Source organism: Crotalus tigris, unplaced genomic scaffold (genome assembly GCF_016545835.1).
Source record: "Crotalus tigris isolate CLP2741 ecotype Arizona unplaced genomic scaffold, ASM1654583v1 scf7180000017752.986373038:1224578, whole genome shotgun sequence".
Classification (NCBI taxonomy): Eukaryota; Metazoa; Chordata; class Lepidosauria; order Squamata; family Viperidae; genus Crotalus; species Crotalus tigris.
Genome location: NW_024096614.1, coordinates 1,117,642 through 1,136,491, shown reverse-complemented (window position 1 = coordinate 1,136,491; position 18,850 = coordinate 1,117,642). Strand labels below are relative to the sequence as shown.

At 44.3% G+C, this 18,850-nt stretch overlaps 2 protein-coding genes across 8 annotated transcripts in view; one reads left to right on the top strand and one right to left on the bottom strand.

Moving 5' to 3' along the window:
- Positions 1-18,695, bottom strand: part of LOC120306760 (cytochrome P450 2J2-like) — a 51,762-nt gene extending 33,067 nt beyond the window's left edge. For 2 of the 7 annotated variants that reach the window (XM_039340552.1, XM_039340558.1), the window contains exons 1-2: positions 18,638-18,695; positions 18,311-18,553 (exon numbers count right to left, since the gene is read on the bottom strand). Coding sequence is in view for 1 of the 7 variants with exons in the window: in XM_039340550.1 (XP_039196484.1) it covers positions 6,047-6,153 (107 nt within the window). In the remaining 6 variants the exon portion in view is untranslated. Of the gene's footprint in view, positions 1-601; positions 3,205-6,046; positions 6,205-18,310; positions 18,554-18,637 lie in introns of those variants that run through there. The other 5 variants (XM_039340550.1, XM_039340553.1, XM_039340554.1 and 2 more) reach the window with 5 other exon arrangements.
- Positions 6,153-9,879, top strand: LOC120306759 (MLV-related proviral Env polyprotein-like). The gene is made up of 2 exons (XM_039340549.1): positions 6,153-8,999; positions 9,547-9,879. Exon 1 carries the CDS (start codon positions 7,012-7,014, stop codon positions 8,638-8,640), a length of 1,629 nt encoding a protein of 542 aa, XP_039196483.1. The 5' UTR covers positions 6,153-7,011; the 3' UTR covers positions 8,641-8,999; positions 9,547-9,879.
- Positions 18,696-18,850: the final 155 nt, after the last annotated feature.

The window sequence follows — 18,850 nt, the reverse complement described above, 5'->3', positions numbered from 1 at the left end:
GGTGCTATGATATTATGTCAGAATTATTAAAATATCATGGTACATTATATATCCATAAAGTCTATCTGAATAGAAAGGAGAATCTTGTGGCTCACAAGAGATATTATCTAGTCCAGGATTGTGTATTGTGCATACACTTGTAAGGCCATCATCAGGACATTATCATGGAAAAGAAAATCTCACTTGTTTCCTTTTCTAATGATGGAATGTCTTCATGGGAGCATCATGATGTTGGAGGACTGCTTCGTATGCGGTTTGAGGAGCAGAGACATACAGCAGACGATTTTTGCAAAAGAAGATGTCTCTTTCCAAGATGCACTAGTAAAGTGGGAAGCTGGAAAAATACTGATTGTCTAACAGAAATTGTGGGTGAGAGGGAGGTTTCCTGTCTCCCAGATGACACATAAATTTAGAAGTGCCAGATCAGCCCAATATCCTGTTTTTAACTTTGCACATGATATATTGCAAACTGCTAAAAGCATTCCTGTGTTTAAAAAAGGAACTATAGACTATAAGCATGTATAGTAGCATTCCTATGTTAGAATAAGGAACTATAGAATATGACCATGTATGGAATATGTCATGATCAGGAAATACTTACGTATTAAGGGGTATAAGTATGATCACCCATGCCCCTGTTTGGGGTTCAGACCCTTTTTGCTGTGATTAGCTCTCTGAACCTGCACAATAAACCATTTCCTTTCCCAAAAGAGCTGACTCAAGTCTCTCATTTCTACAACAGTTTCTGGTGCATTGGCCGGGAAACTTGAGTGAGGCGATGTTTCACTGAGGGCGGCTTGACCCTTCGGACCTGCTGGGAAGCCATCTCTGAACAATTCTCCAGGTGCCACGGGGGTGTTTTCCTCCAGGAGACAGCTGTGGCTTGTCAGCAGAGCCGACAGTGCTGAGAGGCAGTCCAAGAACACTTGGGGAAAGGAAAGGAGGTCTGAACCAGCTCCTGGCCAGGACGAATGTAACAACACTGCAGGCGAGTATGTGTTTAAACTAATTGTACCTATCTCACTCGAAGATAGAAGAGGGGGCCTGATCAAACCCCCTGGACTTGGGACAGTGGTCCTAAAGAAGTCCGTGTTAAGCTGTGTGGGTGGTTAAGCCACTGGATTTCCTAGTAGTGACCATTGGAACGTCCGGCGCTGTAGGTCATTGGCAGTGTGTTAGGATGGGGGGGGGCATAGCAATGTTCCCAGCACACCGCTGGAATGCATGTTAAAAGGATTTGATAAGTACTTTAATCATACCCAGTATAAGGTTCCCTACCCTAAGGTAACTAGGGATAGGCTGCAGTTTTTATGTGAGCACCAATGGCCTCACATGGATATGGGGTGGCCTCCTGAGGGAACTTTTAAGAATCAAATCATTGATGATCTCACTTCCCTGATAGCAGCCAATGAGGAAAATTACCCTAAACAATTTCAATATATAGATCAGTGGGGGGGGGTGCAGTAGCAGAGCAAGCAGATGAGTTATTGCAATGTCAGGCTGAAATGGTTTGTTTGTGTGTGGCTAGATCAAAAGGGAAGAAGCTACAGGTTGAGTCTAAGAGATTCAAGGATGTGAAGGTCTCAGAGACTAAGGTGTCAGATGCAAGGAAAGAGATAAAGGTGGAAGTAGAGGAACTGATCCTTAGACCCCCCTCCATATGTTCCGCGCCTTTCCCCCATGCCCCCAGTGGCGGCTGCAGCAGCTGCTGTGCCTGGGGAAGGGCTGCTGGCTGCTCCTGCTGTATCTGGTAATGTGCAACCAGTTGTTCGACAGAGACAGAGGGGGAAGCCATCGGTCCCCAAGGAAGAAAGGGAGCCAGAGGAGACAGCTCTCCCTGTGGATGTTAGGGGGGAACTTAGTGGGGAGGATGAAGTGGAGAATGAAGCTGGAATAGTTGAGGCTACTGGAGTAGTGACAAGATCGGCAGCTGCAAGAGCTGGGGCTGCCAGACCGGAATTATAGGTCCCCTGAGGCAGGTGGATCAGGCAATGCCAGGCCAGCAGGGAGCAGTACATATTCAGTCCATGTTTCAGTATGTTCCCTTCACTACAACAGATTTGTTAAATTGGAAACAACATTATGGTCCATTGTCTTCCAAACCCGCCAAGATGGCAAGTTTATTTCAGACTATTATGCAAACTCATAATCTGACATGGCAGGATATACAGCAATTGTTAGATACTTTGTTGACTCCCGAGGAAAGGGAAAAGTGGAAGGCTGCTGTAAGGCAGTGCTTGAGAGATAGATTGCCAGCTGTACAGGATATACAGCCAGAGTTGGATACAAGGGCATCAAAGAAGGATTCAGAATGGAATGCACAGGATCCACCACAGATGAGATTGCTGAAGGAATATCAGAATTTAGTAGTAGAGGCTCTTTGCAAGGCTGGAAAGCCTCCGGTGAATATGTCAAAGACGTCTTTTATAATGCAGGAAGCAGATGAAAGTCCGGAGAGTTTCCTGCAAAGATTGATTGAGGTTTATGAGCTCTATACTCAGGTTGATCCAAGGAGTGCTGATAACGAGAGGATGTTGAATGAGAGGTTCATAGCACAGAGCTATGATGACATAAGAAAGAAGTTGCAGAGGTTGGAGGGAGCATTAGGGAAGAATACTACAGAGCTGTTGGAAGTAGCCAGGAAAGTGTTTGTTAACAGGGATAAGGTTGAAAAGAAGGAGCAAGAGGCCAGAATGCATAAAAAGATAGCGTTATTGGCTGTGGCGTTGCAAGGAGGGACTGTGCTGGGACCTAATCAGTGTGCTAATTGTAGAGAGGAAGGCCATTGGCAAAGGGAATGTCCTAGGCAGCAGATGAGAGGAAGAGGTTGGAGAGGAGGAGTAGGCAGAGGACAGAGAAGGACTTGAGGGTATACAAGAGACTGGAGTAGAGAAAGGGAAATTGAGGGGATTGGATTGGCAGGGACTGGTTGGACGGATTGATGGGGACCTGGCTTAGAGGAGATGCCCCCTGAGCCATTGGTTACTTTAAACATAGGGGGTCGACAGACAACGTTTTTGGTGGATACTGGAGCAGGGAGATCTGTTGTGAACAGTCAGGTTGCTAAAATAGGACCCCATAAAATAAAAGTTCAAGGAATGTTGGGACAGGTTTTAGGATGACCAGTTCTACAACTGAGAGCCGAGGTGGCGCAGCAGTTAGAGTGCAGTACTGCAGGCCACTTTAGCTGACTGTGTTCAGCAGGTCAGCGGTTCAAATCTCACCGGCTCAAGGTTGACTCAGCCTTCCATCCTTCTGGGGTAGGTAAAATGAGGACCCAGATTGTTGGGGGCAATGTATATATATATACATATATATATTGCTTACTGGTGTACACCGCTAAAGCGGTATATAAGTCTGATAAATAAATATATAAATAAATAAACCTGTAACTTGTGTGTTTAAAGGCTCAAAGATCCAACACGAGTTCTTATATGTCCCCGAATGTCCAGTGCCTTTGTTAGGTTACTTAGCAAGCTAGGGGCAACTATTTCCTTTGATGATGGACAACAAACGCTTCAGATAAAACATCAACCTGAGGCTATGTGGAGACTGATGGTTAATAGATCTGTTGAGGAGGAAGTTCTGGAAGAGAAATGGAGGGAGTTTGGAGTACCGGGGCTATGGGCTGAGGATAACCCCCTGGTTTTGCAGCCCATCACCCCCCTGTGATTGTGGAAGTGAAACCTTTAGCAATGCCTGTGCATATTAGGCAGAGATCCTGCTCCAATGAGGCTATAGCAGCTATACATGAGAGCATCCAGAAGTATTTGAAGGCAGGCATTTTGGTACCTATTCAATCAACTTGGAATACACCTATTTTACCTATAAGGAAGCCAGATGGTTCCTTTAGGCCGGTCCAAGATCTCAGAATCATAAATTCTGTGACTGTCACGATCCACCCGGTAGTGCCCATTGTTGAGCTTGATTCCTCCAACTGCAAAATGGTTTTCAGTTATAGATTTAAAAGATGCCTTTTTCACGATTCTCATCCATAAGGTTAATCAGCCTTTATTTGCTTTTGAGTGGGAAAATCCAAAAACAGGGCAAAAGGCTCAGTACACCTGGACTAGACTGCCACAGGGTTTTAAAAATTCACCATCCCTTTTCGGGACTGCCCTGGCAGCAGATTTGCAGCATTTTGTGCCCCGGCAGAGGGGTGACACTATTCTGCAATATGTGGATGATGTGCTGGTGACGGGTAGGACAGAGGAGACGTGTTGGGAAAATACAGAGGTCCTTTTACATTTGTTGCTGAAGTGCGGTTATAGGACTTCCAGAAAGAAGGCACAGTTGGTTAAGCAGAGGGTGAGGTATCTAGGATATGACATTGAGGAGGGGCATAGCGCTTTAGGCTGGGAGAGAAAGCAAGCAGTATTAGCTATTGCTGAACCCCTAAATAGGCGACAGTTAAGGGGCTTTTTAGGTTTGGCAGGATTTTGTTGAATATGGATACCAAATTATGCCTTATTAGCAGTACCTCTTTATTTAGCTACAAAAGGGAGTGATGCAGAGCCCTTCGATTGGGAGGGAGAACAAAGGAGAGCTCTTAAGGAAGTGAAACAAGCCCTCACATTGGCATCAGCCTTAGCTTTGCCTGACCTAGAAAAGCCTTTCAACTTGTATGTGGACACCAGGAAGAATGTTGCCTTGGGGGTGCTGACTCAACAATTGGGGCAGTGGCAACATCCGGTGGCCTACTTATCTAAGCAATTGGATGGAGTAGCCCAAGGCTGGCCACATTGCTTGAAGGTTCTTGCTGCTATAGCAATCCTTTTACAGGATTGCAATAAATTGACCTTCTCATGTCCCATAAGTGTCCACACCCCTCATGCAGTCCATTCTATCCTGGATAACAAAGGACATTTGTGGATCAGTAGTCAAAGGCTTTTTAAGTATCAGGCAATGATGATTGAAAACCCACAAGTAAAATTGGTGGTATCTAATCGATTGAACCCTGCCACCCTATTGCCAACAGAAGTTGAATCAGAGCATGACTGTCTACAAGTGTTAGAGACTGTATATTCAAGCCGTCCGGATTTATCTGATATTCCTCTTTCGGATGCTGCCTTGAATTGGTATACAGATGGCTCTAGCTACATGCATGATGGCAAAAGGGTTTCTGGATATGCTATTGTGGATGATGCAGAGGTGGTGGAGAGTGGTCCGCTCGGAACTGGCTATAGTGCTCAAGTAGCAGAACTGTGGGCACTCATCAGAGCATTGGAAATGGCAGAAGGGGAGACTTTGAATGTTTGGACAGATAGTAAATATGCCTTTTTGACTTTACATGCTCATGGTGCAGTGTATAAAGAGAGAGGATTTAGGGATTCTGCTGGTAAATATGTGTTACATGGACACTTAATAAAGCATCTTCTTGATGCAGTACAAAAGCCAGCAAAGGTTTCAGTTATGCATTGTAAAGGGCATCATCTGGGGGTGGATAAGGTGGCTCAAGGAAATCGGAAGGCTGATTTGGAAGCTAAGAAGGTGGCAGTAAGAACAGGACCTACACCAGATTTATCAATATATGTTGCAATGGACTTGGGGGTCCTGCCCCCTGTCATTAAGCCAACATATTCACAGCAGGAATGTGTGAAAGCAGTGAATGATCTTAAAGCTGCTATTAAGGATGGGTGGTATTTGTTGCCCGATGGACATATTTTTGTCCCACAGTCTTCAGCATGGACTTTAGTTCAGGCATCTCATGAAGCTACACACATGGGAAAAACAGGGTTGGAAGAAGCCATTGGAAGGGATTACTATGTAAATGGGTTAGCTGGGATAGCAGCTCGAGTGGTTTCACAATGTGGTGTCTGTGCTAAGGTCAATCCTAGACAAGGGCCCCTTTTACCACCTGGGACAATACCTACCTTGTACTTTCCTATGGACCCTGTTATGGTTGATTTTACAGACATGCCTAGATGTGGATTGTACAAAGCCCTGTTGGTGTTTGTAGATAAATACACTGGATGGCCAGAAGCTTACCCTACAAAGACTAAACAGGCCAGAGAAGTGGCTAGAGTGCTGTTAAAAGAGTTAATACCTCGCTTTGCTTGTCCTTCCTTCATCTCCTCTGACAATGGTCTTGAATTCATACATCAAATCAGTAAAGCAGTGGCTACTGCAGTGGGGTCTAAGTGGAGGTTTCATAATGCTTTCTGTCCTCAATCAGGGGCCAACGTTGAAAGAATGAACAGGACACTGAAAGAGAAAATTACTAAGATTTGTGCTGAAAGTCATTTGAAATGCCCTGATGCTTTGCCTTTAGCTCTATATGCTGTGCGATGTGCTCCTCGTCGACAATACAAACTGTCTCCATATGAGTTGATGTTTGGGCATCCTCCTACTTTACTGAAAAGAAACTTGGCTGGATGGCCTGATTTGGGCCATTAGGGGGGAGTGTGGACTCTGGAAATGGTGCAGGAACTGAATAAGCAGGTGGAAAAACTCAGAAATTACATTATTGAGTAAACATCACCTAGGTTGGTAACTAGATGTCATTCCTTTAAACCTGGAGATAAAGTGTGGGTGAAAAATTGGAAGCGTGAACAGCTGGAAGGGAGATGGAGAGGGCCTTATGAGATAATAATGGCCTCTCCTTTAGCAATAAAAATTGCAGAATCTAAGTCCTGGATCCATTGGACCAGAATCAAGGCAGCAGCAGATCCCCTGTGGACAGTAACTAGGGACCCAAAGGTCTCTACAAAGCTTACTCTTAAATGTTTTTAATGAATATTTTATTATTTGTATAACAGATATTATAGTAGTACAAGTATATCCTGCATATATATCTACGGCTGTTCGGTTGGATTCAACACCCCTGCTAAACCACTCCAGAAGCTGGCTTTCTACGCACGGGAGAAGAAAGGATGGAAAGATTATTATTGCTTTTATATAGTACTATTGTTGCATGTAATCATGTTTGTCTCTTTAATCTAGGCCAATGGAGCAAGCCGGAAGACACTCCCAGTATTGTTCAATCTTATGCTATAGGCACTGGCACTTGTGATGGTCACCCCCCCTCCCATTGGTTTCTCACCAGAATGTTGGAACGGTATCTTGCCTCATCCTTGTCAATTCCCATTAGTGTTTGACAGAATAGTTAAAGAAGCTTTCCTTACTAGACAACCTGTCAACCCAGAAGCCTGTCAATATGCTGGTTATATCCTTAGGAAAGGCATATGTGTTAGGGCCCCTTATAAGAAGCCTCATCCTCCTGTAACCTTGGAATGTGGGCCTCCTCTATTTTGGGGTTGGGAACAAGTCACCCTAGTCTCGCAGTTAAAAATGGGATGGAAGGGGACTTGTATTGTATGTGTAATTCCAGTGGAGTTTGGAGTCACTATCCAGAAACCACGAAGGAAGTGGCCTGAGAGAAAAAGGAGTAAAAGGTCCAACCAGAATAAGGATATGCCCCATCCATTGGAGTCAAGGATGCAATATAATTTGTGGGTCCAGTTGGCTAAAATAGCCAACACAACCCAATGCCTTTCTGAAGCATATGATATGGAGAATCTGCTGTCCACATATTTAGTACCAGTGTGTGTTCCAGTCACAGTGGCCAGGGAATTTGGTCACTATGTGTTTAAAGGCCATATAGGGTATGAAAGATTATATAGTTGGGGTCACGTTTCAAAGTTTTTTCCACCCGATGCTCTAGCCTTACATACCCCTAATGTAGCCGTTCGGGAAAATTTACCATGTGCACATATTACAGGCTGTGAGCAAAGTACACCCCTACCTCATTGCATGAAGGTAAGCCAAGAAAAGCTGAATTGCACATCTTTCCAATCAGTGTCCTTTGGTTATGCCAACATATGGTTGCCCAGGGGATGGTTTTTTACATGTGGCAAAGACACTTTTAATTATATTCCTGCCAATCTAAGCACAACATATTGCTGTCTAAGCAGACTGACTACCTTTCTACCAGATAGGTCACTTTTTACCTCCTTCAATGTCACACGTTACAAAAGGGGAGAGGTTTTGGATGAGGACTGTGACTCCTCTCATACTCTTTTGAATGCTGCAGAATATAATGCCTTAGCTATCTCATTGGTGGGAGTTCCTGCACTAGCTGTTAGAGCTCATGTCAATATAAAGTCTGTGACCTGTAATTTGGCTAAAACTATAAATACTACATCAATAGCCTTGTCTGCTATTAATCAGGAGATGGTAGAACTACGCAAGGCGATTTTACAAAATAGGGCAGCCATAGACTATCTCTTGCTCCGCCAACATATGGGGTGTGAGGCCTTTGAAGGGATGTGCTGTTTTAATTTATCAGACCAATCCCCAGTTATAAACAAGCAAATTAAAGTGCTCCATAAAATGGCATTGGATTTGAAAATAGATTCCCTGGGAAGTTGGTGGAGTAACTTATGGTCTTGGCTCCCAATGGGTCTTATTGGTACTATTATAAAAGCAGTGGTCATTTTTACTGCTATTATGATTAGTAGCTGTTGTCTCATGCAATGTGCCTTTTCATTGATGAATAACATAACATTGCCAAAACGAATGTCAATACTTGCAGAAAGAAAAGCAACTGCTCAAGTTATGGCTATGTGGGAATATAGGAACCAGGAATACAATAACATACAAACAGCAGACCCAAGCATTACAGAAAGCATTATAGGTTGAGACTCATCTGCAAGGTTGAGATAAGTCTCAACGGGGGGGGGGAGTAAAATGGGAAGCTGGAAAAATACTGATTGTCTAACAGAAATTGTGGGTGAGAGGGAGGTTTCCTGTCTTCCAGATGACAAATAAATTTAGAAGTGCCAGATCAGCCCAATATCCTGTTTTTAACTTTGCATATGATATATTGCAAACTGCTAAAAGCATTCCTATGTTAAAATAAGGAACTATAGATTATAACCATGTATAATAGCATTCCTATGTTAGAATAAGGAATTATAGAATATGACCATGTATGGAATATGTCATGATCAGGAAGTACTTATGTATTAAGGGGTATAAGTATGATCACCCATGCCCCTGTTTGGGGTTCAGACCCTTTTTGCTGTGATTAGCTCTCTGAACCTGCACAATAAACCATAAGAGCCGAGGTGGTACAGCAGTTAGAGTGCAGTACTGCAGGCCACTTTAGCTGACTGTTCAGCAGGTCAGCGGTTCAAATCTCACCGGCTCAAGGTTGACTCAGCCTTCCATCCTTCCGAGGTAGGTAAAATGAGGACCCAGATTGTTGGGGCAATGTAAAATATATATACATTGCTTACTGGTGTACACCGCTTAGAGAGTGCTTGCACTTAAAGCGGTATATAAGTCTCATAAATAAATAAATAAATAAATAAAATTTCCTTTCCCAAATGAGCTGACTCAAGTCTTTCATTTCTACAACACTATGAGAGGTGACAGCTGAGAAAGCAGCAGGCATCTTATTAATTAAAAGGTTGTGTGGTTAATCCAAGCATAATAAAGTTTTAGCAATATCTGTCTAACAATTGGGTCACCACCCCAGCTGTGTAACCCATGGCCAAATCTGAAAATGATTAGGCTGTAATTACAGAAGGATCTTGATGAAAGAGATATTTGGATCAAGTCCAGGTTCAGCCCTAAGTATGAGATAAAAAGTGCATTGCTTGCTCTTGTGGATGTTCTGCCCTGGGATGTGGATAGATTTCACCCCCTTTCTTCTTCGTCTGCTAATTCTATAAGCAGCATTTCATACCTTCCAGCAGAGTATCATTTTGGACTATCTGTGAAGTTTACTCCGGCTGGTTAACATGGAGCCTATGGGGGAAATTTATTTTTATTTATTTTATTTTTAAAATTTATAAGCCGCCCCACTCCCGAAGGACTCTGGGCGGCTAACAATAAAAAACACATAAAACATAACAAACAACAATACAAAAACAATCATCCAGGGGTAAGGTTTTATAAACCCCAGGCCTGCCGGAAAAGCCAGGTCTTAAGTAGCTTACGGAAGACCAACAGGGTGGGAGCGGTCCTAATCTCCGGGGGAGCTGATTCCAAAGCATGGGTGCCATCACAGAGAAGGCCCTCCTCCGCGGCCCCGCCAAATGGCACTGCTTGGCCGACGGGGCCCGAAGGAGGCCCAGCCTGTGGGATCTAACCGGACGTAGGGAACAATGAGGTAGTAGGCGGTCTCACAAATAGCCTGGCCCTGAGCCATATAGGGCTTTAAATGTAATGACCAACACCTTGAATTGGACCCGGAGACCAATAGGCAACCAGTGCAGCTCACAGAGGATAGGTGTAACGTGGGTCTATCGAGGAGCATCCACTATCACTCGTGCGGCTGCATTCTGGACCAACTGTAGTCTCCGAATACTTTTCAAGGGTAGCCCCATGTAGAGCGCGTTGCAGTAGTCCAAACGTGAGGTGACAAGGGCGTGAGTGACTGTAAGGAGAGCATCCCGGTCCAGGTAGGGTCGCAACTGGTGCAACAGGCGAACTTGTGCAAAGGTCCTCCCAGCCACAGCCGTCAATTGATGTTCCAAATTCAGCTGTGGATCAAGGAGGACACCCAAGTTGTGAACCCGCTCTGAAGGGGTTTTTTTTTCCCTGCAAGAGTCAACACTGGACAGTTGACATGATCCTTGGGAGGCAACATCCAAAGCCACTCGGTCTTGTCAGGATTGAGCCTGAGTCTGTTAACCCCCATCCAGACCCTCACGGCTTCGAGGCAACGACCCATCACATCGGCCGCTTCACTGAGAGAGCTCGAGGAGGAGATATATAACTGGGTATCATCAGCATACTGATGAAACCTCACCCTGTGCTGTCTGATGATCTCACCCAGCGGCTTCATATAAATGTTAAATAGGAGGGGAGAGAGGACTGACCCCTGTGGCACGCCACATTCAAGGGGCCTCGGGGTTGACCTCTGCCCTCCCAAAAACATGAAAAGTAATATGTTTTATTGGCACCAAAAAGGAAACAAAGCTAAAGACTAACAAGCTTAATAATACTACTAATAATACTACTAATAATACCAATATTAATAATACCAATACTGCTGCTGCTGCTGCTGCTGCTGCTGCTACAAAGAAGAAGAAGGAGGAGGAGGAGGAGGAGAAGAAGAAGGAGGAGGAGGAGGAGGAGGAGGAGGAGGAGGAGGAGGAGGAGGAGGAGGAGGAGAAGAAGAAGAAGAAGAAGAAGAAGAAAAGGAAGATCAACCTGAATGTGGCATGGATTGACTACAAAAAGGCATTTGACTCTCTGTCATATGACTGGATAATCAAGTGCCTAGAAATAACAGGAGTCAGTAGAAACATCAGAAAATTTGTGGAAAGATCGATGGCACAATGGAAGACACAGTTGCAGGTCAATGGTGAGAGACTGGGAGAGGTTAACATCAATAGAGGAATATTTCAAGGAGATTCATTATCACCACTACGATTTGTTATTGCACTGTTTCCTCTGTAAACAATACTGAATAACTCAGGACATGGCTATCAAACATCAAAAACATCTGCCAGACTATCCCACCTCCTTTACATGGATGATCTGAAGCTGTATGGAAAAACATCATCTGAAATAGAATTGCTGCTCAACACTGTCTGTATATATAGCCAAGATATTGCAATGGAGTTTGGCTTGGACAAATGTGCCACACTTACTATGAAACAAGGAAAAATAGTGAAAACTGAAGGAATCAAGATGCCCCATGAAAATAAAATTAAGAGTCTGGATGAGGAAGATTACCACAAATACTTAGGTATCCTTCAAGCTGACAACATCAAGCACACTGAAGTCAAGAAAAAGATTGTGAAGAGAGTGAAGAGGACCTTAAAGTCCAAACTCAATGGAGGAAATACCATGAAGGCAATCAACACCTGGGCAATTCCAGTCATTAAATACACAGCTGGAATATTGGACTGGATTCAAGCAGAACTAAAAGCAATGGATAGGAAGACCAGAAAAAATGACAATCATGCCCTTCATCCACGCAGTGACATTGATAGACTTTATCTACCAAGGGAAATAGGTGGGCGTGGAATGCTACAAGTACATCAGATGGTTGAAGAAGAAAAAGTGGCTTTGGAAGAATATCTGAAGGACAATGATGAAGATGCACTGAAATTAGTATATCAGGAAGGCTTACTGACTACTGGAGAGACCATACTGGCCTACAAGAAAGACCAAATGAAGAACAGAATAGAGGCATGGGAAAACAAAGCACTACATGGCCAGTACATTAAAAAAATAGCTAGTGTTGGAAGATTTACCCTGAGGGGAATTTTTGTCTGTGTGTGCCATTTCCCTTTTCCTGTGAAAGCCCAAAAGCAAAGCCCAGTTCAGAAGGTACCAGTATTCACTGCGTAGGGGGCAGCAGGTACTTCCAGATCCACAAGGGGTCTGAAAACCAGTGGCAGAAAGGAGGTGTCAGTACTCACCGCCTTTCAAAAAGGTGGCAAGTCCTCCTGGACTCATGAGGAGTCTGAATACCGTGACAGATAGTTCCCAGGGAAGGAGGTAAAGGTACTTGGTCAGGGAACCAAAGTCCTCCCGGACGCCTTTTCATCTGAAAAACCACAGGTTTTTTTTTCCTTTTTTGTACCTGACTGAGCCAAAGTGAGCCCCACATCTGAGAGGGAACATGGGAAGCGGCAGTTCAAAGGTGACAATTAGGATTCCCCTAGGAGATTTGCTCGAGGCATGGGATGATCGACAGATTCCTGTCCTAGCTGGAATGAAGAAACAAAGAGCAAGAGAGATATGCAAATATTGGGCTTCGCTGAGGGATGACATGGGAAAACAGATTTGGCCAGAATGCAGTACCTTTGATTTTCACACTCTGAAAGCACTTAGGCCTAGAATTAAGCCCAGCCAAATACCTTATTGGTACTGCTGGGTAGAATTAGCCAGGTCTAAAGAACTCACTAAGGTTAGGGGGCAAAACAACCACTGACCTCCTGAGCTCAGGCTAACATGCTGGCGATGCATTAAAGAAGGAACAAATGGGATGAAATGCACACACTGCCACAGATGTGGGGAGGAGGGCCACTTCAAACGGAAATGTGGGGAAAACGACACAACACTGGTACCAGGAAAACCCACCCTTAGCCCCCTTTTCCTAGGGACCCCCAGTCCCAATACAGAAATAGGTGGAGCTCCTGGTCACCCCAATGGGAACCAAACACCAGAGATGCACATGCTGTGTGACTAGACGAAGGACAAACTGATTTCAAAGCTACCTTCACCGGCCTCAGCATTCCCGTAAGGACAGGCCCTGAAGGAGAACCCATGCTTGACATTATGATAGGAGGAAGACAATACAGCTGCTTGATAGACACAGGAGCTACAGCATCTCTCATCACAACTGTCCCCTTCAAGGGAGCAGTAACACCAGGAGCTACTGACAATATAATGGGGGTAGGGGGGAAAATTATTCCTGTGTAATTTACCAAAGATATCCAGGTAGAAATAGGTCCCCTCTCCCTGACTCACACCTTCACAGTGTGCCCACAATCTCCTTTATCACTTTTGGGCAGAGATTTACTCTGCAAATTGGGAGCCACCATAACCTGCAGCCAAACGGGACTAACCCTAGATATCCCAACAAAACGTCTGCAGCTGGTTGTAGTAAGCAGGGAACTCTTACACGATGATCTGCGTTCTTTGCCATACTCCCTTTGGGGATGGGATAACACTGAAGTCGGATTTCTTAAAGGGGCCACACCAGTAATAATCCAAGTTAAAGATGGCCCCCCTCCATGCATTCCACAATACAAGATCCCAGCCGAAGCTGTCAAACCTATTAGGAAACTGATAGAGGCATATCTAGCACAGGGAGTTCTCAAGAAATGCACCTCCCCTTGCAACACACTCATTTTTCCTGTAAAGAAGCCTAAGGTAGACAGTGAAGGGAACCCAGTCTTCAGATTTGTTCATGACCTATGTCTGGTGAACAACCATGTGATCCCACGAGCCCCCATCGTTCCAAACCCAGCCACCATTATCACTGAAGTCCCAGCGTCAGCAACCCATTCCTCAGTTATCGACCTCTTCTCAGCTTTCTTCCGCATCCCTGTAGACCCCTCTTCCAAATACCTCTTCGCCTTTACCTGGGAAGAACAACAATACACCTGGACTCGCTTGCCACAAGGCTACATAGAGTCCCCAACCCTATTTTCACCAATATTAAAAGTCGACCTCGCCTCTATCTCCCTGAAAGGAGGATCAACCTTAATTCAATATGTTGATGACCTCCTTATAGCCTCTGACTCTGAATACACATGCAAAATTGACACCTTACACCTACTAAAATCCTTAGCTGAAAGGGGACATAAAGCATCCCCCTCAAAGCTGCAATACCTCTAACAGGAAATCACCTTCCTAGATTACATTACTGCCCAGGGATTAGGAAATTAGCCCTGAGCCAAACCATACTAGGCATGAAGCCGCCTCGCACCAAACGCCAGGTGAGAGCCCTTCTGGGAGCGCTGAGCTTCTGTCGACCATGGATCCCTTCCTTCAGAGGATTAGCAAAGCCCCTTATCCAGCTCACAACTTAGACAATGCCTGATCCCATTAACTGGTCAAAATCCTTGGACCACACTCTGTTACTGATAAAACAAACACATCAGCTCCAGCTCTGGGTCTCCCTGATTACAAAAAGCAGTTCACACTTTTCATTCACGAAAAACAAGGCATTGCCTCAGGTGTTCCAACCCAAAGGTTTGGACCCACACACCACCCAGTAGTTTATTACTCTGTCACCTTAGATCCAGTGGCTCAAGGGACAGTACCCTACTTAAGAGCGGTAGCAGCCACTGTGGAAGTAGTCAAATGTTCGAAAGACATTTTCTTAGGTCATCCACTCACATTACAAGTGCCGCACGAAGTCTTTGTAATCCTTCTTAAATCACAAACCCAGGCTTTCACACAGCAACGCCTGGCCCAATATGAGGTAGAATTATTCACCTCTGATCAGACCCATAACACCACGGCACCTAATACGCCTCATCTGCCAAAGATTGCACTCAATAGGCCACTGTGGAACTCAAGCCATGGTAAATTCCATTAGAAGAGTATGGTATGCACCTGGCATGTACAGTGAGGCCACAAGAATAGCCAGCACCTGCAAAACCTGTCAGACAAACAACAACACCTCCAGGAAAGCCATCCATGAAGGCGGCAGACCCAGGGCCAACGACCCTTTGAGAAAATACAAATGGACTACATCCAACTACCTAAAGCTAATGGGTACCAATATGCCCTAGTATGTAGGGATCAGTTGACTCACTGGGTCGAAGATTCCATGTCACAGCGTTGGAAACAGCCAGACATCTCCTTAAAGACATAGTGCCTAGATTTGGGGTTCCCAGTTTCATAGACATGGATAGGGGAAAACATTTCATATCACAGATCCTTTCTTACATATTCCAAGCCCTTGGCATCACCCAAAACCTTCACTGTCCTTACTCCCCTTCATCCTCAGGCAGAACAGAACATGATCAAGACCCTCCTGGGCAAACTCTGCCAGGAAACCCACCTCGCATGGCCACAGGTCCTACCCATTGCCCTGTTTTATATAAGGACCAGACCAAGAACGGATATTGGACTTTCCCCATTTGAGATTATTTTTGGAAGACCTCCTGACAAATTAAAAGGATTAGACCCCCAATCCCTTAGCCTAGATAGGGGGGATATGGTTCTCTCTGCTTATCTTACAGCCCTACACAAGAGACTACACACCTTGTGGAAAGAAAGTGTCCAGACGCATACCTTGCCCCTGGAAGAAGCCCTGCATTCCTTTGAACCAGGAGATTGGGTGTGGATCAAGTTCTTCACAAAGACCTCACCCCTTCAACCCAGGTGGCTAGGACCCTTCCAGATCCTGCTGACCACGCACACAGCCATCAAAGTAGCAGAGAAGGATTCCTGAATCCACTGGACCCATGTCAAGCCAGCTGTGGTGGACCTAAGCCCAGCCACATCCACAACACCTGCAGTTCCACCTGTAAGACTCAGAAAAGACCCTAAAACAGACCAGTGGACACTAGCAGCTTTCTTTAACATTTCTGAAGATGGGGAGGGAGAAGATATTGGGAATTACACTGTATAACCTTGTATGTATTTATTTGCTTGTACCCATTGTATCAGCATTTCTAGAACCCAGCTTACACCCAGAAAAAGGAAATATTTGGGAATATTTACCTACAGAGGTACTGAACACCACCAACTTCTGTCTAGCGGGGGGAAAATCAGTCAGGGACATTCTGACCATATGCCTAATGGGAGTAGCATCTAGACCACATGCCATCTTTAACCACACTGAGCTTAGGGACTTTCATCTCTCTGACTCCTACTCCAGCATCTTTGACTGGGGACACTCCTCTAACACAAAGGAGCAAACAATGTACACATTACACATTGTGGCAACCACTACCTCTGAGAAATGTTTTAACCTCACTGGATGCTCCCTACCAAAGGTACACAACTGCATTAATCTGGACAACACATCCCTCACATGCAATGACACAGAAACAATCCCATTCTCTTATAGTTACATGAGACTTCCCCCAGGATGGTTCCTCTTATGTGGCTTAAAAGCCTTCTCCTATCTCCCTGCAAATGCCACAGGTGGCCCCTGCACCCTAGGGAGACTGACAATCCTTATGCCTTCATTACAGAGGCGATACAGGAGAGCTTTTGGAAGGGGACTTGTATTGTACGTGTAATTCCAGTGGAGTTTGGAGTCACTATCCAGAAACCACGAAGGAAGCAGCCTGAGAGAAAAAGGAGTAAAAGGTCCAACCAGAATAAGGATATGCCCCATCCATTGGAGTCAAGGATGCAATATAATTTGTGGGTCCAGTTGGCTAAAATAGCCAACACAACCCAATGCCTTTCTGAAGCATATAATATGGAGAATCTGCTGTCCACATATTTAGTACCGGTGTGTGTTCCAGTCACAGTGGCCAGGGAATTTGGTCACTATGTGTTTAAAGGCCATATAGGGTATGAAACATTATATAGTTGGGGTCACGTTTCAAAGTTTTTTCCACCCGATGCTCTAGCCTTACATACCCCTAATGTAGCCGTTCGGGAAAATTTACCATGTGCACATATTACAAGCTGTGAGCAAAGTACACCCCTACCTCATTGCATGAAGGTAAGCCAAGAAAAGCTGAATTGCACATCTTTCCAATCAGTGTCCTTTGGTTATGCCAACATATGGTTGCCCAGGGGATGGTTTTTTACATGTGGCAAAGACACTTTTAATTATATTCCTGCCAATCTAAGCACAACATATTGCTGTCTAAGCAGACTGACTACCTTTCTACCAGATAGGTCACTTTTTACCTCCTTCAATGTCACACGTTACAAAAGGGGAGAGGTTTTGGATGAGGACCGTGACTCCTCTCATACTCTTTTGAATGCTGCAGAATATAATGCTTTAGCTATCTCATTGGTGGGAGTTCCTGCACTAGCTGTTAGAGCTCATGTCAATATAAAGTCTGTGACCTGTAATTTGGCTAAAACTATAAATACTACATCAATAGCCTTGTCTGCTATTAATCAGGAGATGGTAGAACTACGCAAGGCGATTTTACAAAATAGGGCAGCCATAGACTATCTCTTGCTCCGCCAACATATGGGGTGTGAGGTCTTTGAAGGGATGTGCTGTTTTAATTTATCAGACCAATCCCCAGTTATAAACAAGCAAATTAAAGTGCTCCATAAAATGGCATTGGATTTGAAAATAGATTCCCTGGGAAGTTGGTGGAGTAACTTATGGTCTTGGCTCCCAATGGGTCTTATTGGTACTATTATAAAAGCAATGGTCATTTTTATTGCTATTATGATTAGTAGCTGTTGTCTCATGCAATGTGCCTTTTCATTGATGAATAACATAACATTGCCAAAACGAATGTCAATACTTGCAGAAAGAAAAGCAACTGCTCAAGTTATGGCTATGTGGGAATATAGGAACCAGGAATACAATAACATACAAACAGCAGACCCAAGCATTACAGAAAGCATTATAGGTTGAGACTCATCTGCAAGGTTGAGATAAGTCTCAACGGGGGGGGAGTAAAGTGGGAAGCTGGAAAAATACTGATTGTCTAACAGAAATTGTGGGTGAGAGGGAGGTTTCCTGTCTCCCAGACAACACATAAATTTAGAAGTGCCAGATCAGCCCAATATCCTTTTTTTAACTTTGCACGTGATATATTGCAAACTGCTAAAAGCATTCCTATGTTAAAATAAGGAACTATAGATTATAACCATGTATAATAGCATTCCTATGTTAGAATAAGGAACTATAGAATATGACCATGTATGGAATATGTCATGATCAGGAAATACTTACGTATTAAGGGGTATAAGTATGATCACCCATGCCCCTTGATATTTGGATCAAGTCCAGGTTCAGCCCTAAGTATGAGATAAAAAGTGCATTGCTTGCTCTTGTGGATGTTCTGCCCTCGGATGTGGATGGATTTCACTCCCTTTCTTCTTCGTCTGCTAATTCTGTAAGCAGCATTTCATACCTTCTAGCAGAGTATCATTTTGGACTATCTGTGAAGTTTACTCTGGCTGGTTAACATGGAGCCTATGGGGGAAATTTTAAAAACATGAAAAGTAATATGTTTTATTGGCACCAAAAAGGAAACAAAGCTAAAGACTAAAGACTCACCCAAACTCCGAGTCATTAGCCCAGCCCCAGGGAAGCAGGATATGACTTTTGGGACATAATAGGACTAACCCATTACCATCAAGTATACCAGAGAGGCACACCTAGGCTCAGGTCAGAATACGTGACACAGGAAATAGCCTCAAAGTTCATGCCACAGGAACAGGAAACTTCCAAACAGAAAGCTAGAAAGGGTATAAAAACCGACTGCCCGTG

Excerpts from the sequence above, each read along its gene's own strand:
- LOC120306759 (XM_039340549.1), top strand. The coding sequence starts at position 7,012 with ATGGTCACCCCCCCTCCCATTGGTTTCTCACCAGAATGTTGGAACGGT.